This window comes from Prionailurus bengalensis, chromosome D1 (assembly GCF_016509475.1).
Source record: "Prionailurus bengalensis isolate Pbe53 chromosome D1, Fcat_Pben_1.1_paternal_pri, whole genome shotgun sequence".
Taxonomy (NCBI): domain Eukaryota; kingdom Metazoa; phylum Chordata; class Mammalia; order Carnivora; family Felidae; genus Prionailurus; species Prionailurus bengalensis.
This window is the reverse complement of record NC_057346.1, coordinates 15,845,607-15,869,576: the sequence shown is the minus strand read 5'-3', so window position 1 is coordinate 15,869,576 and position 23,970 is coordinate 15,845,607. Positions and strand designations below refer to the sequence as shown.

General features: G+C 58.8%; 1 protein-coding gene across 2 annotated transcripts; it reads left to right on the top strand.

Moving 5' to 3' along the window:
• Positions 1–1,030: 1,030 nt before the first annotated feature.
• Positions 1,031–23,514, top strand: SCN4B (sodium voltage-gated channel beta subunit 4). 2 transcript variants are annotated; one of them, XM_043579464.1, is made up of 5 exons: positions 1,031–1,051; positions 13,881–14,053; positions 15,048–15,276; positions 17,685–17,814; positions 21,316–23,514. In XM_043579464.1, the coding sequence occupies exons 2-5, from the start codon at positions 13,898–13,900 to the stop codon at positions 21,407–21,409; spliced, it is 609 nt and encodes a 202-aa protein (XP_043435399.1). In that variant the 5' UTR covers positions 1,031–1,051; positions 13,881–13,897; the 3' UTR covers positions 21,410–23,514. The 2 variants fall into 2 exon arrangements, with proteins under 2 accessions (XP_043435399.1, XP_043435398.1); XM_043579463.1 differs by lacking the exon at positions 1,031–1,051 and adding an exon at positions 5,592–5,937.
• Positions 23,515–23,970: the final 456 nt, after the last annotated feature.

Here is a 23,970-nt window from a genome sequence, read left to right as displayed (position 1 = left end):
TCCCCATCCCTGCCCTGTGGCCCACTCACACCGTGTGGACACCCCGCTGCAGTGGAAGGGTTGCGGGGCTGGGGTTGAGTCCAGCCTGAGAGAGCTGGGGAGGTGGGGTGGGGGTGGGGGAACCGATGAGAGAGCCGGCTAGACTAGTAAGAATAACCACCATTTACTGAATACCTACCCTGTGTCTGGCCCCGAGCTAAGCATTCCAGGGATGTCAGCTGGCTGAATCTTCAGGACAACTCCCCACATATGCATCCTTTTCTCACTTTTACAGATGGGGAGGCCAAGGTTCTGCTATACTTAGTCCGTCTACACGCAAGGTGACATGGCTAGAAAATAGCAGAGGACTCAAACCCAGGGCAGAGCGGTGCCAAAGGCATCACATCACACTGCGAGGAAGGACAGAAAGGGGCAGAGGACCGGCCTCTCTCGCAGCCCAGAGATCGAGGAGCGAGTGGGGGAAGGGTGCCTCAGAGCCAACCTCGAAATGACCATGGCCGAGGTAAGGGCAAAAGTGTTTGGAAGCAGAGGCAAAGCCTTCTCGGTGGACTCCTAACATCCCCCCCTCCGCCCTCCGTGGCCTGGCCCTTGACCGCACAGCTCTGTGCCAACAGCCCCGGTCTCTGGTCTCTGGTCTCTGGTCTCTGGCCACCTTCTCCCCTCTAGGCTTCTGGAAACACGTAAAACCCCTTCTGCGCTCTCAGGGCAGCTGTCTCCTGGTTCCTACCCCTCCTCCTGGGCCTGGGTCACACTCCAACTTCTCCAAGTTACCCTTCACTCCAAGGAGCCGACTCTCCACCTCCCCCACCTTCTTCCCCTGCCATCTCTCCCCTCCTACCCACATCCTCCCGGCCCTCCCCTTGCGAAATCCCGAAAGCTGCTGCTCCTGCCCAACCGTGTTCAAACGGGACCGCATCAGAACACTCAGGGAGTCCCGTCTGGGGCTCCACACCTCTTTACATTTCTGTTTCGGTCTGTCTGTCTCAGCGCCCCGTTCAGGGCAGAACCGGGTCTCGGGTCCGGGAGGACACCCGGCCGTCCAGCTGACAAGGTAGTCCCAGGGGCAACCAGGCTGCAGTGAATAAGAAACCTTCCCAATGCCCCCAGCCCCCAGCCCTCCTGAGTCCCCAGGCTCCCTGGACGGGAGGGCAGGGGTCATGGCAAGCCTCGAAGCAGTGAGTAAACAACCTCTGGGGTGCTGGGCGGGGTAGCTGAGACCCTGCCATGGGGCTTCGCACCCCACCCCCACGTGGCCCGGAATAAAGAGATGCCGGGGACTCACCCCATCTCTGAGCTGCCGCAGGGAAGCGGATGCCTGCTCCTGGAAGTGGACACACACGCCCCTCTCCAGCTTGGGACTGCCCCGGTGAGCACCTCCCTGGTCAGGACGGTTCAGCTCCCTCCTCCCTCTGCCCTCCTCCTCCCAATGAGCTCATCTGTCTGGGGCTCCCCACCCCCTTTGCCCGAAAGGATGTTTGGATAGAACCTGGAAGAAAACAGAAAAAGAGGATGATGGGTGGCATGGAGGCGGTGGCTGCCTTGCCTGCCTGTGCCCAGAGCCCTTAGAAAGTGGAGGTGGGTGAGGAGGGTTCAGGAAGAGCTGATCTTTACTCCAACTCCACAAGGTGAGGTGGGCTTGGGGAGCAGGGGCACGGTGGCCAGGACCGGCTCCTGGCCGGCCGCTAGACCACGTGCCTGCGGGCTGGTGTGGTGCGTGCTGTCCTGTTAACCCCCTCGGCACCTGCCAAACTTCAGTGGGTGCCGAGCCAGCGGCTGGGGGCGGCTGAGCGGGCACTCGGAGCTGGAGGGGACGGGCAGGGAACAGACCCAGGCGCACTAGGAAGGAGGCTCCCAAAAGTTTGTGCGGATGGCGTGCACCCAGCCCCAACCCGAGAGGCGGAAAGGTTTGAGGGCATTTAACTTTAAATTAATGCAGGCAGAGGATCTCGGTGCCTGCAGTTCCGCCCGTCCTGAGGTTGGGGCTCTGTTTATAAGCGAGGGGTCGGGGGCGGCTCAGGGAAGGTGGTGGGAGAAGCAGCCTCTGGGGGTCGATCCCAGCCTGGTGGGAGGTGGGAGGGCGGGGGCTCCCCGCAGAGCCCCGTGGTCTCTGAGTCTCCGAGTCTACACCACTGCCAGGGAGCTCAGTTATCTGCAAGGCCAGGCCAGGGCCAGGGCCAGGAGCCGCTTGGGGGGGCTGTGGGGGAGGAGGGGGAGAGGGGCCTTGGGGCAAGGGCATGGGGGAGCCAGCGCAGGGGCTGGGGGGTGGGGGCAGGGGTGGGGGGGAGTGGGGGGAGGCTCCCTGCCAGGCTCCAGTTACTTAGGAGGAACTCCTCTTAAAATAGCTCCCGAGACCTCATAGGAGTGTCCCTTTCCCCTCCTCCCTTGCCGGGGTCTTGGCCACCTTTCCGAGAACTAGCAGGGGACTGAGCCTCCCATCTGCCTGCCCTGCTGGAAGCTGGGACCACCCCTGGAGTGAGCTCCTTCCCTTGGGAGAGCATTTCCCGGTCACCCGGGGCTGGGGTTCTGCTCCCAGAACTGTTGGGGGCTCCCCCTTTCCCCAGCCACACACCGACCCTCCCTCCCTCCTATGCTCTCCCTCCTGGCTCCGCTCCAGCTCCCCGAGGGCAGGAGGGCAGGAACCGATAGGGCACCTGAACTAACTGTTCAAAGAACCTACGTGACCCCTTCCCAGGAGACAACCTCCTTCCCCCTAAATCGAGGCCCCATCTCCCCCACTCCCTCTCTGCAACCCCTGAAAACTTGCTCTTCAGGGTATTTCTGAGCAGGCTGCCCAGGACCTGAGTGGGCATTAGCCACCAGCAAGGCTCAAGCCTCCAGGGTGCCGCTGGGGGCTTACGTCCAAGACACCATCCCGGCCCTCCAGGGATTTCCAGCAGAAGGAGGGAAAAGAGCCAAGTGCCGAAATCGCGCCCCCACCCGGGGACTGGGGGCTCTTGAGCGGGGCGAAGGGGGCTAAATCAGGGAGGGTTCCTCAAGGAGACGTTTTTCAAAGGGTCATTCTCTCCCCAGCACACTCAGGAGGACCCTCCAAGCTGGATCAATGGTCTAGGGTTTTGAGAATTGTTCGGGAAAGTGCTCTATAAATGTAGAAATCTCCTAGCCACTAATGCATTTCTCAAGCACTTCTTCTGCCCAAGTGTGGAACCCTCCTGATGTTCTTTAAAGGAAAGCTGGGGGGGCGTGGACAGAGGGAATCACATAGTGGGGGAGGTTCTAATCCTGGCTCTAAGACTCGCTTTGTCTGTGACCTTGGGCTCCACACCCTACCTCTCTGGGCCCGTTTCTTCATCTGTGAAATGTGTGTGTCTCCTTAGAATTCTCTGGGCTGTGAAGAATGATGAGCAGCGAGGCAGCGGGGACGCGGAGGGCACCGGGGACACTGGCCCCTTTTCTGGTCGCCAGGATCTAAAGATATCCAGAGAGCTCTGTCCCCTCTCCTCCCCCTTCTCTGGGCAGGGGTCACTTTCCTTTCCTTTGGCTCACCTCCTCCCTCACCTCAGCCTCCTGTTCTGAGAAACATGACCCCTGCTGTAAAAATAAAGTGGGCAGCTTTGATGCCCGCCCTGCTGCTCTAGTGTCCAGGATCTCCGGTGGGGAGGAGAGGGTGAGGTGAGCCTGGAGATGGGAAGAGACTGAGCATTTTTGGGTCACAGACCCCTTTGAGAATAATACGAACGCAAAGGTACTGTGCGCTCACCCTCTGTCTAGCACTGTGCTAAGCACTTTTTGCATAAAAGAATATCTCCTTCAGTCTTCATCGTCAGGTCCACTTCTGACATTTGTAAGGCCCGGAGCAAGTGGACGAATGGAAATTACGTCTATGCCTAAGTAGAAGTTAGAAGTCAAGATGCCAAGGTGTTAAAGTTTGTCTGTTATCCTCCGAATGGATTAATTTTCCTTGGCCTTAGTTCGAGGACCAGGTCCAAAAAGGATTCCCTGGGCCGCTTCTCGGGTCCTGCAGGGGTGGGGGCTCTCACGTCTGCCTGGCGACGTTCCACCCTGCATGTCAGGTTCTGTCCACTCCCCAGCCCCTGCAGACAGCTGGCCCTTGCCCACTCTCTGGGCCTACGGGTGCATCTGGCAAGGTCAGCTCCTGAGGGGATGCGCCCGGGGACGAGGCTGGCCCCGGGGTTGAGTCATCTGAGCAGGGAATTCTAGGATCCCGGACACCCGGAGCACGGTCTAGAAGAGGAGCTGCGTGGACCACCCTCCTTTCTGACACGCGAACTCCTTTTCCAGTGAGGAGATTAGGGCCACAGGAGGGCCAAGAGCGAGGCCCTGAGGCCCCTCCCGGTGGCTCTGTCTCAGTAGCACTGTTCTTACCCATCCCACGAGGTAACTATCACAAAGTACAGACGAGGCTTCTGCAGGAGATTGCATAACTTGCTCAAGGTCGCGCAGCAGTGTGTGCTGGAGCTGGGATTGGAGTCCCCAGCGCCTAACCCCGGGGCCACCACAACACTGTCACGGCGACACGGAGGAAAGGCAGTGGGCCTCTCTCCTGGAAACACAGAGCATCTTCCCGACAACCTCAAGGAGCCTGGGCTCTTTAAAGCCCGGCCCGGCCGGGGACCCCCAGGTTAAGAACGTGGGGGCACTGATGGGGCTGTTGCAGGGCTCAGGCCGTGGCATGGGAGCAGGCTTCCAAATCTGAACCGGTGTCCAGACCTGCAAGGACTGGAGGGTCGGGGAGGCGGACGGGATCTGTGGTGGAGGGAGGGGGTCTGGGTGGCCGGCAAATAGCCCTCCTCGCTTGTCCCTCCAGGTTGGATAAGGCTCCCTCCTCTGCCCTGGCACCTCAGCCCTCTGACCTGGCTGTAACCCCAAGCAGGGAGGCCTGCCCTGGGCTCCTTTACTCCCCACCCCCAAAAGGGAGACTCAGGGAATCCCTTGGAGGAGGGTGACAGAGCAGGTTCCGGGGGGGGGGGGGGCGGGGAGGGGACAGCCTAGGTGGGCAAAATGAGAAGTAGGGTGCAGCGGGCGCACATAGGGAGTGTCTGGCCTGATTCCCCAGCCAGGAGCATCACGATTTCGGGAGAGGTCTGTGGGCGGGGGGGGGCGGGGGCCGTTTGCAACTGGAGGCTCTGTTCTCCGGGCCCTGAGCGGCGGGGGCGCGGGCGGCGGGCGGCGGGCCGCAGGCGCAGGGGGTCCGCAGTGGGCCAGCCCGCGCGCGCACTCACCCGCTGCGGCAGTGCCGGCCGCGGACGTTCGAGTGGTCCTTTGGCGGCCCCGGGAGAGGGAGCCGCCGCCCGGCTCGCGTTCCCCAAAGCAGAGCAACGCAGCCTTCCAACACCCGAAAGGCTCCACATCTACCCCCACCCCCAACTATCCTCCTAATTGGCAGCTCGGCGCACGGGATGATGCGGGCGGCTGCGGGTGGCCCTGCAGTGCTGAGCCGCAGCCGCCCAGCCCGCGCTGGGGAGGAAGCGGGGTGCCCGGCCCGCTCCCGGGGCTCCCGGCCCGCGAGGCGGGGCAGGGTGCGCAGCGGGCGGGGGCGCCCGGGGTTCCGCGGCGGCCGCCGCCCCTCCTGCGGCTGGAGCGCGTCCAGAGCCGAGGCGCAGCGCCGCTCCCCTCTGCGCCCGGTCGGCGATCCTCCTGCCCGTCCTCCTCCTCCTCCTCCTCCTCCTCTTGCTCCTCCTTCTCCTCCCGGTGCCCTCAGCAGCGGCTCCAGCAGCCGGCCCCTCCTCTCCCTCCCTCCCCCTGCTCTTGCGCTCTCCCCGCTAACTTTCCCGAGCCCCGACCGGCGGCGCAGAGCTCGCGGCGGCTCGGCGGCCCACTGCAGACCGCGGGCCGCGAGCGGCTGTGCCCTGTAGCCCGTCCCCGCGCCCCTGGCGCGCTCCGGAGACCACAGAACGATGCCCGGGGCCAGGGACCGAGGCGCGGCCCCGGCGAGATGGCTGGGCACTGGGCTTTTGGGTAAGGCAGCCCCAGCTTGATCTCTTCTCCTCTTTCTCCACCCTGTTCCCCCAGGGGAGGGGACACTTAGAAGAGAAGTGCGGTGGACCGGGTGGGCTTTGGAGTGCGGCACGGAAGGAGCAGCGCCGCCACCAGTTTCGGGCCGGCCGCCCGGCTCGCGCGGCTGGGCTCTCTGGGGACGGTGCGTGTCCCCCGCCCCAACGGCCGCCAGCCCCGTGATTAGTTCTTTGCTGTCCCTGGCGCCTTCAGCTCCGGGCTTCTGGAGCTGCATCTTGGCGCTGCAGCAGGGGTCTCTCGAGTCCCGAGGTTTAGGCTTGCTGGGGGAGGGTGTCTGTGCCCCGGGCGTAGGGGGGATGCCAGGCGGGCTGCACCTGTGACTGTCGGGATGGTGGTTTCTCCCCCTACCCAGAGCTGTTTGCAACTTGGAGGCTTGATGCCCAGGCATCGGGATGCACCAGTTGGAGGGGGTGGAGGGGGGCTCCCCTTCCTCCTGGCCCTTTTCCCCGCTTGTCTCTGCCCTCTATCTCCTCGGTGCCCACTGTCTTTCCCGCAGCCCCACACTAGGGACTGGGGAGGGTTGGAAGGACTTGGAGAACCGTTCAAGCCCCCTTTTAGGAAAGATCTTTTCCTTCTCCTTACAAAGAGATACCACAGGGAGGACCTGTGTAACCTGCTCCCGGGCTCTTCGTTTTGGGATGAGCATGAAGACGGAGGAGACAGATCCAGAGGACCCCGAAGGAAGACAGTATTAATATCTATTAATATACACGTGACAGTTTTGAGTGGCGAACTCCAAGAGATTAGAGAATGGTATCAGTCCCGAATCTAATCCCCTCATAAATCATAGCTGGATTTCAATGTAAGCTGACCCCATCTCTGGCACCTGCCCTTCTTCCTGTTTATATTTGTCAGATTTGGCTTTTGGCGGCTCCCCTCGTCAGGCTAGGTACATGATGTAGGCGTTTGTGCCGGCAACAGGGAGACCGAAGCTTTTAAGGGCGGCCGCTGCTGAGCGTGCAAATGTAAATAAACTGTATGCGGACCTGTGTGGCCACGTGTATGCACATGGTGCGGAGGACGGTAGAGTATTTCTTTCACTCAGGAGCCACTGATTTACTTACATCCCTACAGCTGGCGAGAAGACACGGGTGTTGTCTCTCGTCCCTTGGGCGCAGGTTTGTGCTGCTTTCGCAGTGACCCTGATGAGGTTGGCGTCTGCGAGGCCTGAGGCTCCCTCTTCATCGGGTGGGCGCAGGGCCGCTGTGTGCCGGCTCTCCCCACCCCCATCTTGCCTCTGATCAGCCCGGGTGCCCACTGTGGCCACGGCAGGGGTAAGGGGTCCCTGGGGAAGTCAAACTCCTACAGTCATTAAACCAGCCCACTTATCAACACCTCTGCCCTGCCTTCTGCCTGCGGTGGGCAGAGTCCTGGTACTTTGTTCCAGGTGGAAAACGTCCCCTCCCCCCTTCCCCCAAGGACTGTTCGGCTGGGTAGACTTAGGACCACCAGGGTCCCTCCTTGGACCCGGCCCAGGCGGCCGCTACTGAGCCCTCACAGAGGGCATTGCTTTGAGCTTGCGACACAGCCGCTATCTTTGCTTCCAGTCCAGCGGGGGAGATACAGGGACAATTGGACAGCCAACTTGAGAAGCTCCCTGGCAGCATCGGAGCTGGCAGGAAGTTTGAAAACCGTATCACAGAGTTCCCTTAAGGATGAGGAAGCCAGGGTCCAGAGAGGGAAGGTGACTCACCCAACATGGCCAATTGATGGTCAAGTGGGACAGAATCCAGTTCTCTTGGGCTCTGTCAGCCCAACTTGCCTCCCAGTTGACTAAAGTCTGGTGAGAGGGAAGGTCAGCAGGATTGTGCTCTTGAGCTGAAGAAGGGGCGAGGCCTGTAGGGATAGAGGCTTGGGGGCCCAGACACCTGCAGAGACTGGGCACAAAGCAGTAAGCTCCCCGGGGTCCCTACCCCCCCACACCCCCTCACCCCATGTCAAACTCCGTTTCACTTATTGAGACTACAGATTTCTCATAACCCCACAACATATCCCTCTCTTAAACAGAGAAGCAGTTTCCAAGGTCGTATTGTTGCGGCTGGGGTTTACGTGGGTGCCAGTCCCTTCCTGAGCTTGTAACTGGTAATATGTCTGTCCTGCCCGCCCCTTCCTTGTTCCCCGATTTGCTTAATTGCTGTGATCTGTGTTTAATTATCACTTGTGAGGGTGCTATGTTGCACAACCCTCTTTCCCTTGGTATGTATTTATTAAGGGCTTGTTTAAGGAGAACACAATTAAGGAGAAGGTGCTCAGACCCGCTCAGAGAAAAGGAAAGGAAAGGGTGAGGTAAGGAGTTCACGGAGAAGAGGGCGGGAAAGAGGAGGAGTGGAGAGATGCCCTTGGTTTTGAGCTGGACTGAGCAACGGGCTGTTTTTCTGGAGATGCGGGCCATAGGGGTATCCCAAAGCCTTCCCTCCCCCCCCCCCCCCCCCCCCCCGCCTGCTAGGATCGGTGGGAAAGGTAGGCCCTGGGCACAGGTACTCCCACCTCTTGCTTAGAGTGCAGGGATCTCTGCATAAGCCGCCGGCTGGTTGTGCCCACACACCCATTCCGTGGCTGCAAGGGGGAGGGGGGCAGGCTCGCTGTTGGGACTTGTTGGCAAAGCTGGTTTTGCTGAGCATCCAGTACTCTCTCGGGGGCACACTTCTGTCTCAGCAAAGCTCCTGGGGGTGGGCAGGAAGTAGGCAGGTTGCCTAGGGAGAGGGAGCTGAAATCTTTCCTTTGTCTCTGGGCCCAGGGGCCTTGGTTGGCCCAGCCCTGCCTCCCACGGTCCCCAGGGCCCTGCTCCCCAGGAGGGGTCTTGTCCTGCTGCCTCGGCCCACTTTCTGCTACTCAGCTCTAACTTTGAGCCTGTCTCTGTCTGACTCCCCCGGGGCCAGGGACCAGAGCGTATCAGCTTCCCTGTTACAGCCAGCCCGCTTCCGCCTCCCATGCTGCCAGGCCAGCCCTTGGAGCTAAACTTAGAGCCCATGCCACCTTGCCCTTCTTTGCTCCCTCCCCTCTGGCGGGGAGTGTGTGTGTGTGTGTGTGTGTGTGTGTGAGTGATTGATCCTTGGATTTGGGGAGAGGTGGCAGACCATTTCCTGCCTTGGCATTTGCCTTGGAATGTTTGATGGTGACCGTAAGATTCCCGCTGGTGTGAATATTTAATGCTAACATCTGCATGCGCCAAGGACTTAAAAAAATTTTTTTTAATGTTTATTTATTTTTGAGAGAGAGAGAGAGAGACAGACAAACAGAGCATCAACAGGGGAGGAGCAGAGAGAGAGAGGGAGACACAGAATTGGAAGCAGGCTCTAGGCTCCGAGCTGTCAGCACAGAGCCCATCCCGGGGCTCGAACTCATACACCGCGAGATCATGACCTGAGTCAAAGTCGGACGCTTCACCCACTGAGCCGCCCAGGCGCCCCTAGGGCTTCTTTTACTTTACTAAAACTTGGGCAGCTCGAGTGACTCCTCAGACAATACCCGCAGCACCCAGATGAGAGTGGAGGGGCCGAAGGCTTCCCAGAAGGGCAAAGGAAGTGGAGGCTCCGAGAGTCGCTGGGTAGTCAGGGCCTTTCAGGGAGCAAAGGCAAAGATTTGGGGCTCAGGGTGGTATTCCACAGGGTGAGACCTTGTTCATCGGCCCCCGAGGCCAGAAAGAGGCCCCCAGTCCCAAATACAGGCACACACTGAAATTCTAAACAGTTGAAATTCTAAGCAACGTCTTCACTCCGGGGAAATGGCCGCACAGACACAATCACCTCCAAGTGGTGATATAGGACACGAGTACAAACTAGTGTGCGAACGGCCTGGGGACATTTTCGGCTGACACTGGCCATTGACCTAGAGGTCCCCTGGTTGCATCCAGACCTGTGATGGGGGTGAGCCCTGTCCCCCTCCCTCCTTTCAAATATCATCCTCCTCTCCCTGCGAGGTGCCTAGGTCAGAGGGGTGGCCTCACTGAGGCCCTTCTTGGGCTTTGTGAGCTCATGTTTTGTCTTTATACCAAGCTCAGGAGGGAGGAAAGACAGGCGTCCCTGGTCTGGGGTGTGCATGCGGGCTGTGGCGTCTCTGACTTTATCAAGGTCAGCAGGCAGCGTGGGGCCTGCTTGGCACCTGCTGACCAGTCCGCTCCTGGCTTGGTCATCCTACTGAAGCACTCTTCCGGGGGCCTCTAGTGGACCAACATCTGCCCTTGTTCCCTCCTGTCCCCCCAGTAGAGCATTGCCAATGGGAGAACACGGCAGACAGGCCCCTGGCTTTTCTGTGCACGAGCCTCCCAGGCATAGCGGCCAGGACTTCCAGACCGCTGGGAGGCTGTGCGGTGCAGAGCCCAGGCTTGCCCGCCGTCTCTGATGCCTGAACTTGGGCAGGGCTTTGCACTTTTCCGTGGAAGCCTCTCTGCCTTTCCTTTGTCCTCTCCAGGCTATGCTGGGAATGGCACTGTTTCACTGTGGGAGTCCTGAGTGTATTAGAGTTAAGTCATCCACATAGGCACACGCTAATCAGGCAGAAATATGCATTGTCATGAGCTAGACCTTAAAGAAATAGCCTGTCCTCCGTGCTGGACTCTTCTTTTGCCCTTTTTGGCCTCTCCCTATTTAAAGCAGTCAGAAAGATTCTGCTTTCGATGTGTATTTTTGGTGTTCTTGGATATCCCATTCTGGCGGGGGGTGGGGAGGGGATGTGACCCTTGACTTGAGTTCCCCCCCATCTGCCGCAGGATCCGGGTTCCTGGCCAGAGGTGCCGGTGAGCACTGGAGGCTGGAGCTATGGCTGTCCTTGGAGCTTGGGCACCGAGGGAGGCCTGTGGTTATTAGGAAGCTTCTGAAGGTTTCCCCGTCATAGTTCCGCACTCTGTTCCTTGGTTTGGGGGAGCGATGGGGGTCAGAAGCAGAGCTCGGGTTGCCTCCAGAAGGGCCATCTTTTGAAAAAACATTTTTTTAAATGTTTATTTACATCTGAGAGAGAAAGAGAGAGAAAGAGTAGAAAAAGGGCAGAGAGAGAGACAGAATCGGAAGCAGGCTCCAGGCTCCGAGCTGTCAGCACAGAGCCCGGTGCGGGGCTCGAACCCAGGAACCATGAGATCATGACCTGAGCCGAAATCAAGCGTCAGAAGCTTAACCCACCGAGCCCCCCAGGCGCCCCTAGAAATGCAAATTTCTAATTTCCAGTAGGCTCTCTGGACTGAATCAGAAACTCCAGAGGTGGGGCCAAGCCATCTGTAAGTGTCCTCCAGGTGATCCCGATGCTGTCTCAGGTTGGAAAGCCACATTCTAGAACAGTTCCTGGCACGTAAGAGCCGGTCGAAGAATGAGGGCTAACTTCTCAACACTCCAGGGAACCTTGGCGGGCAAACCCTTCTCTACTAGGATGTGAGAAAGGAGTTTCTTGCTTTGGGGCTTTGGAATGCTGGAAATGTTTCTTGTTGACCGAAAGGCGAGCCACTTAACCTCTCTGTGCTAGTTGTCTCATCTATAATATGGACTTATTATAGCACGTCGCTCACAGGATGGGTATAGATCCGATGTGCCTGGCACATAGTACATGCTCAGTAAGTATCGGCTGTGATCGACACTGGCAGGGGCCATGATGGGTTCCTGGACCATTGCGTGTTCCTTCTGACCTTCGAGGTGAGAGCCCTCCACGTTGCCTTCAGCAGCTGAGGGGATGTGAAGAAGTTGAGTGGAGCCCTGAGTGCAAGAAGCGGGGCCGTTGGCTGTCCTTGGAGCCCTTCGCTGTCATTTAAAAAGCACTGCTTAGGTGCGTCACTACCTCCGGTGAGCAAAGCAAGGGGAAACTGATTAGGGACCATGAAGGAATCACGGTAGACAAAAGAGGTCCTTGCGAGTCAGGATGGGACAAAGAGAGGGCTTGGTGACCCCTAAGACAAGGACTGACCCTGGCTGTCTTGGGAACGACACCCATCTACGGACTGTCTGCAGAGCGGATCTGGGCTGAGGGGGCGGGGGGGTCTCAGGCGGCCCAGCCATCACGCCCGGTCAGTGCAGCCAAGTCACTTCCCATGTGGGGCCTTGCTGTCCCATCTCTAAGATGGGCAGTGAGAGTAACGGATCAGCCTGGGGCCTCTAGCTCGGGCACTCTGGGAACGCCAGGCCGGAGGTCCAAGCAGCTGGGAGGAGCTGCAGTCTGGGAAGAAAAATCAGGGAAACTTCGGGACGGGAGTCAGTGCAGCCACAGGGCTGCTCTCTCCTGCCCGCTAGCTCTTGAGTCAGACCTGGGTTCACGTTTCCAGAACCCCACGAGTTGTACAACTTTGGGCAACACGCTTTGCTTTTCGGAGTCTCACTTTTCCCGTCTGTAAAGTGTAGGATTGCGAATACCCACCTTTTTATTTGTAACGCTTATTTTTATTTTTGAGAGGGTGAGCCTGAGCGAGAGCGGGGGAGGGGCAGAGCGAGAGGGAGACCCAGAATCGCAAGCAGGCTCCAGGTTCCGAGCCCTCAGCTCGGCGCCGCAGGCAGGGGTGGAACCCACAGTGAGATCCTGACCTGAGCCGGAAGTCCGGGCCCCTGAGTGGCTCAGTCTTACAGAAATACCCATCTTCCAGGTGTGAGTTGGGAATGAAATGGGATGACCCACGTGCGGCCTGTAGCAGAGCTCTGGGCCCGGGAAAGGGTCCTTATTCCGGGGATGGCTGGGAACCTGAGTAGGACCCTCTCTGAGACCTCGCTCAGGGCGACCCCAGGTGCCCCTTTCACTTTGGCGCCAGGACAGCTAGGCATCTTATTCTGACGCCCCTCCTCCCCACGCCCCCTATCGCGGGGTCTCCTCAAAGGGCTCTGTGGGACAGGAGGAGGGCCAGGGCCACCAGGTGGGTCCCAGAGGCGAGTGGAGACTGGTGGTTCCCAGGCCCAATGATGTCCTGAGTAGTGGGTGTGAGGTTGGGAGAAAGAGACCGGCGGCGGGGGGGGGGGGGGGGGGGGGGGGGGGGGGAGTGCTGGTGCTCCAGGAACGTTCCGGAAGGAGGGCCGAGAGGGGCTCCGGGGTGTGGGGAACAGTCCAGGCTACTCCGGGCCGAGAGGGGACAGCGGTCCGGCACCCTCCACACCGCCCGTATCCCGTGCATCCCTGTCGTCTGGACTCTGCCTCCAGCGGGGTCTGCCCGCTCCCTTTCTCTCCTACATTCGCCTGACCCGAGCCTCCGAGCCACCCCACCCCCTCTCCCGGTCCCCTGGTCCCCCCTCCCCCCCCCCCGTCGGTCCTGGCCGGGGGGGGGGGGGGGGGGGGTCGCCTTCCTCCTGTTCTCAGGATCCGGCAGGTGTCCAGGGGCCGTGGGACCCGGCCCGGCAGGCACGGTCCGGCGGGAGGTGGCCCTCAGCCTCTCAGCCCCTGGGGGCCGGTGCGAGGGTCCAGGGCTCAGGACGAAGAGGCCGCTGCGCGGTGTCGGGGACTGGGTTTGCCCATTTTCCCTTCTTCCCCGCGCGGGACCTCGCCTCGTCCCCACCCCCCAATCCGGGAAATGTAACGAGGGGGCCGCGCAGCGTCCCAGGGGCCATTCCCACCGCCAATAGGCCGAGCCCGTCCGGCACCTGCGGGGTGCGGGAAGGGCACTTTCAGGGACTGCCCCGCGGGTTAGGGGGCGCCGACTCGCGGCGAGGGCCCCTTTTCCTTGGGTTGGGGTGACCCCTGGTGGTCATTCCGTGTGCCACAGGGGCGGCTCACCGGCCCGGGCCAGGCGGGAGAAGTGAATGAGGGCGGGTGGCTCAGGCAGTGTGAGCTGCGGTGAAGAGGACCGTCCTCCCCAAGTTGACACCGAGGGTGACAGAGACCTCCCTGCCCGGCCAAGCCACTCCTCCCTGCCCGAGTGTCCTCTTCCAGAGCTCCAGGCTGGGGATTCCCGTGGGGTTTTATTAAGGGGGGGGGTATCTCTCACACAGGTCTCTTCCTGCTCCCCATGTCCCTGTCGCTGGAGGTGTCCGTGGGAAAAGCCACCACCATCTACGCCGTCAACGGCACGGAGATCTTGCTGCCCTGCACGTTCTCCAGCTGCTTTGGCTTCCAGGACCTCTACTTCTGGTGGTCCTACAACAGCAGTGACACATTCAGGATTGTAAGTCGTGGGGGGAGGGGAGGGGACAGCTCAGCTCCCTGTGCCTTACCCCTGCCTCCCGTTCCCCTGGTCTGGTCCCTTCTGGACTGACATCAGCTGCAATGGTCCCCAGAATCCACCTTCTGTCACCCTTGCTCCTAGCATTCTTCCCAGAGCTGTCCGGAAGGATCCGAGTGGGAGGAATGCTTAGACTGTGTTTCCAGAATCGGGGGGATTTGTTGGAATTCTTGGCTAGAGTCCTTGTCTGGTCTGAAGGAATACCTGAAACTTGGATTGCTTGTGTGAAAATAATTTTAAAAACGGGAGAGAGAAAAGACCTCTGGAAGGCTTGGAGAGAGGAAGTGAGAAGAGGCCAAGGGGAGAAGGGCTGGGGAGCTGTACCTGAAGGGAGGGAAGAGGAAGCTCTCCAGGAGTATCTGGCAGGGCTGTGGGCTGGGGGTGGGGTGGATCAGTCAGCAGGGGCTTAGGGAGGAGTCACCACGTGGTCCGGTAGGGGTCCCCAGGTGTAAGGGAGGAAGCCACAAGAGACCAACTCTGGATGTAATTAAGCGCCGAACTCAGAGGCTGTTGATGGACGGTGCCGTAGGATTGGGATTGATCCAGGTCTTGACGGACGGCCAGAATTCAGATGGACAGGGGACAAGGTGTCAGCGAAGGCCGGGGTGGGGGGTGTTGACAGAGGGAAATGAGTGTGGGATTCGCCGGAGTCATTATGTAAAAGGCTTTTAAGAAGAAAGCAGTAAAAACTGTGCTGCGTTCCAGGGAGACCTTAATGACAGAAAATGGGTTTAGCGTGAAGCAAGCAAAATTCAGGTTAGACAGACAGAGTCATCGATATTGGGAGGAAACCAAGTGGGGGCAGCATCTCTGGCGGCAGGCTCTTTCTGGACCTGGGCAGGGAGGCGCCTAAGGGATAGGCTGGAAGTGATGCCGTGACTTCTGAGGACTCTGATTCTTTCTCGGCCATCTCTTCCCCACCTCCTTCCCCCTATAGATCATAGATGGGACAGTGAAGAATGAGAAGTCTGACCCCAAGGTGAAGTCAAAAGACGATGACCGCATCACTCTGGAGGGCTCCACTAAGGAGAAGATGAACAACATTTCCATTCTGCTGAGGAACCTAGAATTCAGCGACACGGGCAAATACACCTGTCATGTGAGGAACCCCAAGGAGAAAAATATTCATCACCAGGCCACCATCACCCTCCAAGTCGTCGATAAACGTAAGCAGTGGGGGCTGGGACAAGGGATACCCCACTCAGTGTTACGGTGAAATGGCAAAATGCACCCCACTGGTGTTTTCTTTTGTTTTATGCTCTCGAGAGTTACTGGAGTCACATTCTGGAAGCTCAAACAACTGAGCAGGAAGACTGAATTCTGCTGCTGAATAGCTCGTGATATACATTTCGCTCCTCTGAGCCGGTTTTCCTCATCTGTAAAATCTGCATTCTCCTAGGGTACCCGTGAGAAGTAGAGACGCGAGCTAGGAGTGTTTTGTGGCGGGGAAGTTCTTGGGGTGTGCCGATTATTACCGCTCTTGTGGATTCCCTTAGCAACTGTCGGTCGCATGCCAGGTATGCGACCAAAAGGGCTACGACTGATCCACAGTGTTCTTCCTTGAGGAATTTAGAGTTCAGGGTAGGACAGAAGACAGGTGAGCAGAGAACTGAAGTAGGGGTGGAGCGTGGAGAGGCACAGGCAACTGAGATTGATAAGAACGGTTGCTCCCCTCTGGAGCTTAAACCCCAGTTGGGGGTTGCCGTCTGGCACAGATGGAAGGATTGGGGGTGAAGAAGCCGGTGATGAGGAGCCAGGTGGTCACATGACTCCAGGCGCTAGAGGTGGTTAGAGAAGGGGCTGGAGGTGTCAGGCTGGGCTTCGTGGATGGGGTGTCTGCCAGGCTAAGGAGGCACAGAAGCAGAGAAAAAAAAGGGAGGGAAGCGGATCGAGGATCCTGCTTGTGCTGCATTTCTTGTGTTCCTGGGGGTTCACTGCCCTCCTGGATGATGTGGGGCCTGGAGAGAGAGATGCCCATGGGTTCACTGTTGGCCGTGTCAGGGGCAGAGCCGGCGGCCGTCCAGGCAGCTCGCCATGAGCCTGGAGCCATCTGGGTCAACGCTGTGTAGAGCATCACCTCTTCTACTATGTTTGGATGTGATCCCACTTTGTGCGCAGCCTTTCCATGAGGGAAGAGGAGAGGCAGGGAAGCCACATTTATGGAGCATTTCTGGGTGCCAGACCCTGAGTTAGGCGCTGTGTCTTACCTTCGCCCCTTTGATCCTCACACATCCCTTTGAAGGGATTTTTTCTCCATTTTTATAGACTCCTTCATTCATCTATTCAGCAGATAGTTATCGAGTACCTACCGTGTGGTAGACGTTGTTCTAGGTGCCGAAGATACAGCATGAACAAGGTAGCCAAAGTTCCGCCCTTCTGGAGATGTCCTTCCAGTCGGGGGAGACATATAGTAAACAAAATAAAGAAGAAAATGATGTCGTCGAAGAGCACATAGCTGGTGTTGTGAAGAAAAAGCAAAATGGGGGAGGAGAGAGGGGAAGGCCGCACCAAAAAGGCGACAGAGAAGAAGGACATTTGAGGAAGCAATGGGGATATCTTTGGGAAGATAGTCTAGGCAGAGGGAACAGCAAGGGCAAAGGCCCTGAGGCAGATACTGGAACATCAAAGAGAGCACTGCGGCTGGGAAGAAAAACAAAAAAAGAGAGAGAGGCCACTGTGGCTGGAGCAGAGCAAATAGAAATGAGTCGGATTAAGCCATATTGTGTGGGGCCTTGCACGCCTGAGGGAGACGGGAGCCACTAAAGAGCTCTGAGCAGAAGAGTTAACCTGGAACAAGCTCTCTGCAGGGCCAAGAATAGATGATGAAGTAAGGAGTCTGGTTAAGAGGCTCCTGCAAACCTCCAGGCCAGGATGTCTTGGGCCAGTGTGGCACGGAGAGGTCAGATTCTGGGATTTTTAAGTTAGGGCCATCAGGATTCTCAGGTGAATGGGATGTGGGGTTTGGAGAAGGGAGGGGTCAAGGATGACTGCAAGCATTTGGGCCCAAACGACCGGAAGGGTGGAATTTTCTCGACGGAGGTCGGGGTACAGGGAGTGGAGGGGGTTCCGGAAGTCAGGAGTTCAGATGAGGCAACCGAGGTAGAAGGGTTAGTGACCAGCTCCAGTTACCAGCTCGTTAGTGACTGTTGAAATCCTGTAGTTAAAATCCGGACGACCTGACCCTGAAGACTTCCTGCCACATAGAAGTTGTTGTTAGAGGGAGACGCTTCATCTTTCCCGCACGGACAAACGAGGCCCAGAGAGAAGCCGTGACATTCGATGTGGCAATTTGGGGGTCAAAAGCCGCTGTGGCCCCGCGTCTGGACTGTTCCAGAACGGTGTGTGTGTCTGTGAGAGGGTGTGTGCACGGAGGGGGCCGGGGGAGGGCCCCCTTCATGTTGTGCCTTAGCCCGGTGGGCGCCATGTTCCAGCTTCTACTTCCCGCCGCAAGGCCTGGGGAGGGCCGCGGACCCGGGGTTGGAGGGCTGTAGCCGCCGGGCTGCCATAATGCCAGGCTCGAGGTGGCTCCTGCTCCCCTCACCCACCCCCTCCTCTCTCTGCTCTGGCCGTGCAGTGGAAGAAGTGGACAACACAGTGACCCTCATCATCTTGAGCGTCGTGGGCGGGGTCATCGGACTCCTCATCTGCATTTTGTTGCTCAAGAAATTCATCGCCTTCGTCATCAAGAAGACTCAGGAGAAAAAGTGAGTTGGCTCCTGTCCCCGCCACGGGCCCACCACCCCGTCCCGTCTTCTCTCGTGGGTGTGCCCGGCGTTGTCTCATCCCTCTGCCATCTGCCCCCGTCCGCCTGCGTCCTTCCACGTGTCCCCTCACCCCGTCCCCGCTTCCCACTCCTGCCCCTCCTTCGCATCCCTGCGCCTCTCCTCCCGCCTCCCAGCCCCTCTGCCTCTCCCTCCTGGAGGAATTTATTGAGTTCCCGGAGTACACGGATACAACCTGCCTGCTCTCTCTCCTCTAGCTGTCTTCCCGTCCGTCCCGTTAGCTCCTTTCCTTCCACGTGCACCTCCCCAGCCTAAGTCTTACCAGAGGACTGACGACGCCTGCTTTGTCGAATCACAGAAAATGCGAGATTCCGTGTCCAGAAACTCTAAAGTGGGAAGACCCTGATTCTGAAAGTTCACACGGGGGAGACTAAAATCTAAGAAGGCCGATAGGGCCTTGCCGGAAACCCCAGGGCGAGCTCAGGTTTAAGGCCGGTGGGAAGGGAGAGAGGGTACGAGCCCAGCCCCGGGGCCCGGAATTGCCAGAACTGTGTCGGGCTCCTGAACGGCAGGAGGAGGATGTGAAAAAGGCGTTTGGAACGTGGGGCTCGAACCCGTGAACTGAGAGGTCATGACCTGAGCCGAAGTTGGATGCTTCACGGTCTGAGCCACCCAGGCGCCCCAGAACTGCTCTGCTTCTCTTCCCGTCATTCCGCTTTGTTGAGAAGAGGGAGTTAGGCTGGAAAGGGCAGAAACTGTACTGGTGAGAAGGGAGGGAAGCGGAAGGCAGGGGGGGCATTAAGGGAAGAGCGCTGGGGGTAGAGAGCGGGAGGCTGGGGGTATCACCTCCAGCGCTGGCTGGGATGAAGAAATCTTGGATTGTCTCCCTGCATCATGACCAGGGTTCTGGAGAGTTTGGAGAGGGACCAGGAGCATGGAGTTGGACCACATTTTGTTTTTAATAACCAGTTTTGCTGTTGATGGTTGGCAAAATTGGAGAACGGACCGTTCAGCATATGGTTTAGGAGCACTTAGAAAAGAAAACAGTGGTTCTCGGGAACCACCAGGGGTTCCTCAAGGACAAGGCAGACCAAATGTTTTCTTGCTAGGGCGCTGATAAATCGAGAGGTTGCTGCAGATGATAACACTTCACCCGGAGGTGCAGTAGAATGCTCCAGGGGTTCAGGAGAGGGTGGAACGCCAGGGAAGGATTTCTGGCCAAAGGGACATTTGTGATAGGCCTTGCAAGATGGATATAATTTAAGCCCTGGGGAGGGTCAGGAGAAGGGTGTTCCAGAACTGCTGAGAGCAGAAGAGGACAGTCTGGGAGGAGGGATGTGTCTGAAGAACAAGGCATTTTGTTTGTTGGGAGAGTGGGGCGTGTGGTCGGGGCGGGAAGGAGAGAAAAAGCCTGCAGAGGGGGCTGCGGGGAGACCCCTGGGGACCTGGGAGTCCGGGTTGAGATCGGTTTTCCTTCTGGCTGCATTGGAGCCTGTGAGAGCTCTCAGGGCCTGGCATGATCAGAGGGCTTTGGAAGAATGGGTCTGGCCTCGGTGAGCACAGGGACTGGGAGGGAGGGGAGGCTGGAGGTGGGATTCAGACCCCGGGGAAGCCTGCAAGGGGTCCTGTGAGTGCAGGAAAGCCTGCATTAACAGCAGAGATGGGGTGGCTTCCGGAGCAGAAGGGAGAATGCATGCGGGACAGCATCTTGGGATTAATTCTGGGCTTCTCCTCAAAGGCGCTGTTCCCTTTGCCTGGAATGTCTCCTCCCTTTTTTCCTGCTCATCTTTGTTGGACTCAACTTCTGCGACATGTCCAAAGAGCCCTCCCCGATCCCTAGGAGGAGGCTTCCTCGGGGAATCCCTCCTTGGCACACCCTTCACCCTATCATTGTGTTGGGGTCATGTGTTTAATGTCACATTCTCTGGAAGACTGCAAATTTTCTGAGAGCAGGCACTCAGCGCCTGCTAGTCTGACACAGTGCTGGGTACCGAGTAGCTTTTCAGTAAAGAAATCTGGAGTGCTTGGGAGTACAATTAGGTAGATTGTGGTTGTCTGGGTTGGCCATAGGTATAGGGATAGGTAGGTAGGCAGGCAGGTAGACAGACAGGTAGACAGGCGGATAGACAGACAGGTTGACAGCTAGATCCATCTGCATAGGGGTCTTTAGTGGTATGCCACCGGGCCCTGCTTATTCATTGTTACTAGGATTGGAGTGACACCAAGAATATCAAATTTCCGGGAACCGAGTGACTATTAGAGAACAGAATTGGGATCTAGGAGGAGCTCGAGAGGCTGCAGCTCTGGAGTAAATTTTGCAAGACAAAACCGACGAGGACAAAATAGCAAGTCCTTCCCGAAGGCCTCGAAGCCGGCTGCACAAGTCCGGGGTGAGGCGAAGATAGTCTGTGGCCACAGCAGCCATGAAAAAGCCTCGGAAGCTTTCACAAGCAGAGAGCTCGGAGTGATGTAGCGGTCAGGGCTTCTCTGGAGAGCCGTAGGCAGCCTGGGTACGGGCATCGAGGTGGGGCATTCTTTTTTTTTTTAAATGTTTGTTCCTTTTTGAGAAAGAGAGAGAGACAGAGCACGAGCAGGGGAGGGGCAGAGAGAGAGAGGGAGACACGGAATCCGAAGCAGGCTCCGGGCGCTGAGCTGTCGGCACGGAGCCCGACAGGGGGCTCGAACTCACGAACCGTGCGATCGTGACCTGAGCTGAAGTCGGACGCTTAACTGACTGAGCCATCCAGGCCCCCCCCCCACCCCTTTTATTTTTAATTGTTTTGAGGTGGGACATTCTTACCCTGGAACATGGCCAGTTCTGGGCAGGCAGGGTGGTGGCGCTCCTGGGGGATGTCTTCCCGTGTAACCATCTCTCCTTCCTCCTGCCGTCTCCCCATCCCGCCATACTCTGTCCACACCTGCCGCCCTCGATGCCCTGCTCTGTCTCTCCCCCTCTTCCGTGAGTGTTCTAACCTCTGCTCACAGCCGGCTCAGGGAGCCTTGAAGGGCCCGCCGGGGGCCTGGGGAGGAGCTCTTTGTCCTTGACGTACTGCCCGCTGGCCTGGACCCTTCCCCTGGGCTGGCCCAGCCTGGGAATTAACCTGGCTTGGCTTCCCCGGAGCCCTGGCCCCTGGGAACAGCGCCTGGTACTCTTTCTTGCCTTTTGCCACGTTGGGGCGACTAGGTGACGGTGAGCCTTACCGGGTCCTGCCCACGTGGCAGGCACTGTTCCAGGTGCTCGCTGATGCCTTGTGGCACCCCCACGAAGAAGGTGTCATCGTTACGTCCATTTTATAGATGAGGAAACTGAGGCCCAGAGAGGTTAGATGACCTGACCTCTCGCCACCTTGGCCCTCCAGAAGGCCAGAGAGAGGGCCTGGGGCGGGTTGTGGGGCCCACCGCTTCTCTCCAGAGCTGACCCCTTACTCCTGCTCCTGTCCTCACCACCTCACCAGTGCCCTCTCCTGCTCTCTCCCTCTCCAGGAAAGAGTGCCTCATGAGTTCCTCAGGGAATGATAACACAGAGAATGGGTTACCTGGCTCTAAGGCAGAAGAGAAAGCACCAACCAAAGTGTGAGCCCTTGCTGGGGGCCGAGCAGCCGCCGGGGGCCTCACTTTCTGATGATGGAACTGATGCTTGAGCCGTGTCTGTGAACCCACGTGCCTGAGACACCTGCTGCTTGGCTCCAGCTGTAGTCTTTCTGGGGAGAAACCGGGGTCCTGGCCAGCCTGCCTGCCCCCTCCCAGCCGGGGCTCCCCAGGGATGAGGGCCGGCCAGGGGAGGGGGCCTGTGGAAAGTTCAGGAAAGGAAAGGAGGGCTCGGCGGTGTGGAAGGTGGGTCCCCCGACGCCTGGATACATGCGGTCTTCTTCAGTCTCCCCACCCTGTATGAGCAACACCTTGGTTTTCCTCCAGATTTCTCTTTAAGAGAGGCTTGGGGGGCGATCAGTGAGGGCTGCCCCGGTAGCCGGACCCAAGTGAACAATAACGTGGAGATCTAGCCCTTTCTGCGGTGGCTGTGGCCTACAGGCCTCTGTTCAGGGTCGGGGGTGGGAGCCTGCTGGCGTGGGGGGGGGGGGGTGGCTACCGCGAGTGGCTTTGATGGCCACCTGACCCGCCAGGTCCCTCTGGGGAGGCGCTTCCTCCCCTCCACAGGGTGTCCCACAGCCCCTGCCCCATCTCCACCCCCCAGACCCCCCGTCCCCCACTGCTGGTTGGAGTCTGTGAACCTTCCCAACTGGGGCTGACCATCTTGGTCTTGGAGGGGGGGTCCCGGCCTTCCTGGAGCACTGGGGGTGCTACTGAAGCCTTTCCTAGCATTTCTTCTCGGGGAACCAGCACTGCGGACGTGGGCGAGCCGGCGTCCAGGGCCCCTCGGCCACTGGGATGCCCACCCCGGCCCCACCAGTGCTGGCTGCCCCTTCTCCTCGGCATGGCGGGACCATGGCCGCCCCTGGGAACTCCCGAGCTTGGCTCCCCTCTGCTCCTCTTTCCCTGATGCGGCAGGTGGCATCATCTTGCTTGAGGTGTTGCACTCTCAGACCCTCCCTTCCCGTGGGCTCACTCCCCCACCCGTGCCCGTGCCCGTCCATCACACCTTCTCCCCTGGCCCCGGGTTGTTCACCTCCCACCTGGGGTCAAGGCTCGCTTTCACCTCAGGGATCCTCTCGCTTTGGAAGAGAGGGCCCTTGGGTTTCCTGGCTGCTTCCCGTTCAGCTGTGCCACCCTCCCCCCTCGCCCCCCGAGGGTGGGGGAGGAGCAGGGAGAGAGTTCTCGAAGTCTTCTCTGCTTTTCTAAGAACTGGTTTGCACATCCCTGTGTGTGGGGCTGGACTGTGCCTTAGCTCCTCATGTCCTGGCTCATCCCCTCTGTCCCCTCTCCAGCCTGGACGTGATGGTCAACTCCGGTGTAGTGCTGCTTCCTCCCAAGACCACGCTGGGGACCAGGGAGCTGAGGGGGCCCACCAGTGGCCCCTTGGACAGTGATGGGATCATGGAACTGTCAGGGTCCCTGACAGGGAATTCAGCGGTGGTGTCCCCATGGGGCGGGAGGAGGGGTGAAGAGAGCCGTGTGCGGTTAGGGGAGGCCTCCACAATCTGTTCCCGCTCGCCCCCTCTCTGGCGCTCTGTCCTCTGGGCCTGGGAGGGATAGGAAGGGAGTACCCCCTTCCCCAGGGGCTAGGGGGCTGCCACCGGATTCTCCCTATCCAAAAGCGGCCGCGGGCTTCCCCCAGGGTGGAGGTGGGGGGCGCTGAATAACAGGTGCCTGGCTGTGACCCGTGGCCCTCACCCCACCTGACGGGTTTACAGGGTCCCACTCTGATCTGCCTCTAGGGCTCCCGTCCTTGGCCCCCCAGAACTCTAGGCTCGGGCTCAGATTTTTGCGGCTTTGCGAACACACAGCCTGCCAGCCTTTTGGAAAACTTCTTGTGGCCACCTTCGTGAAAGCTGCTTGCTTCTCCTTCCCGGTTTCAACGTTTGAACGAGCTGAATCCGAATCGGTTGGGCTCCTCTTACTCTCTTCAGAGGAGGCCAGGGTTTCCAGAGCAGGGGGGCGGTGGGGGGAGAGCATCATCCCGTCCGCTCCGGGGTCTACTGCTGACTGATAGGTGGTCACGCATCTGCTCTGGGCTCCGCTTTTCCCGTCTATAAAGTGGGTGTAATAATACTTACCTACCTCCCAGGACTGTTGTGAGGCTCGACGGGTTTTTGTTTAAAAAAGTCTCTTTGGCTTTGGAAAGGGATCTAGGAGGCCAGGCCTTATCATTGGAGGAGTCGTTCCAAGTCTGTCCTGTCCTCACCTCTGTGCCCCTTCCCCACGAGACAGACACAGACCCACATCGATGCACACGCACGCACGCACTTTCTCTTTCTCACCCACTCTCGCTCTCTTCCCCCTCCTCCCCCTTGGAATTATTTTAGTCTCTGCAGTATTAGAAACCTTGGCTCTGATGCTTGAAGCTTCTTATCCACGGCTTCTGTTCGGGAGTTTTCAGTACAGGGGGTAGAATGGGGTACAGGGAGGGCCCTGGCAGTGATTCCCCCCCCCGAGGGGGACACTTTGGGTTGCCCCGGTGCCTGGGGGCACCACGGGCATTGAGCGAGTGGGGACTAAGAATGCTCAGCTTTGTCCCCGCAA

Excerpts from the sequence above, each read along its gene's own strand:
- SCN4B (XM_043579463.1), top strand. The coding sequence starts at position 5,877 with ATGCCCGGGGCCAGGGACCGAGGCGCGGCCCCGGCGAGATGGCTGGGC. Across the intron at positions 5,938-13,880 it reads GCTGGGCACTGGGCTTTTGG|GTCTCTTCCTGCTCCCCATG; the intron begins GTAAGGCAGCCC and ends TCTCTCACACAG. Across the intron at positions 17,815-21,315 it reads AAGAAGACTCAGGAGAAAAA|GAAAGAGTGCCTCATGAGTT; the intron begins GTGAGTTGGCTC and ends CTCCCTCTCCAG.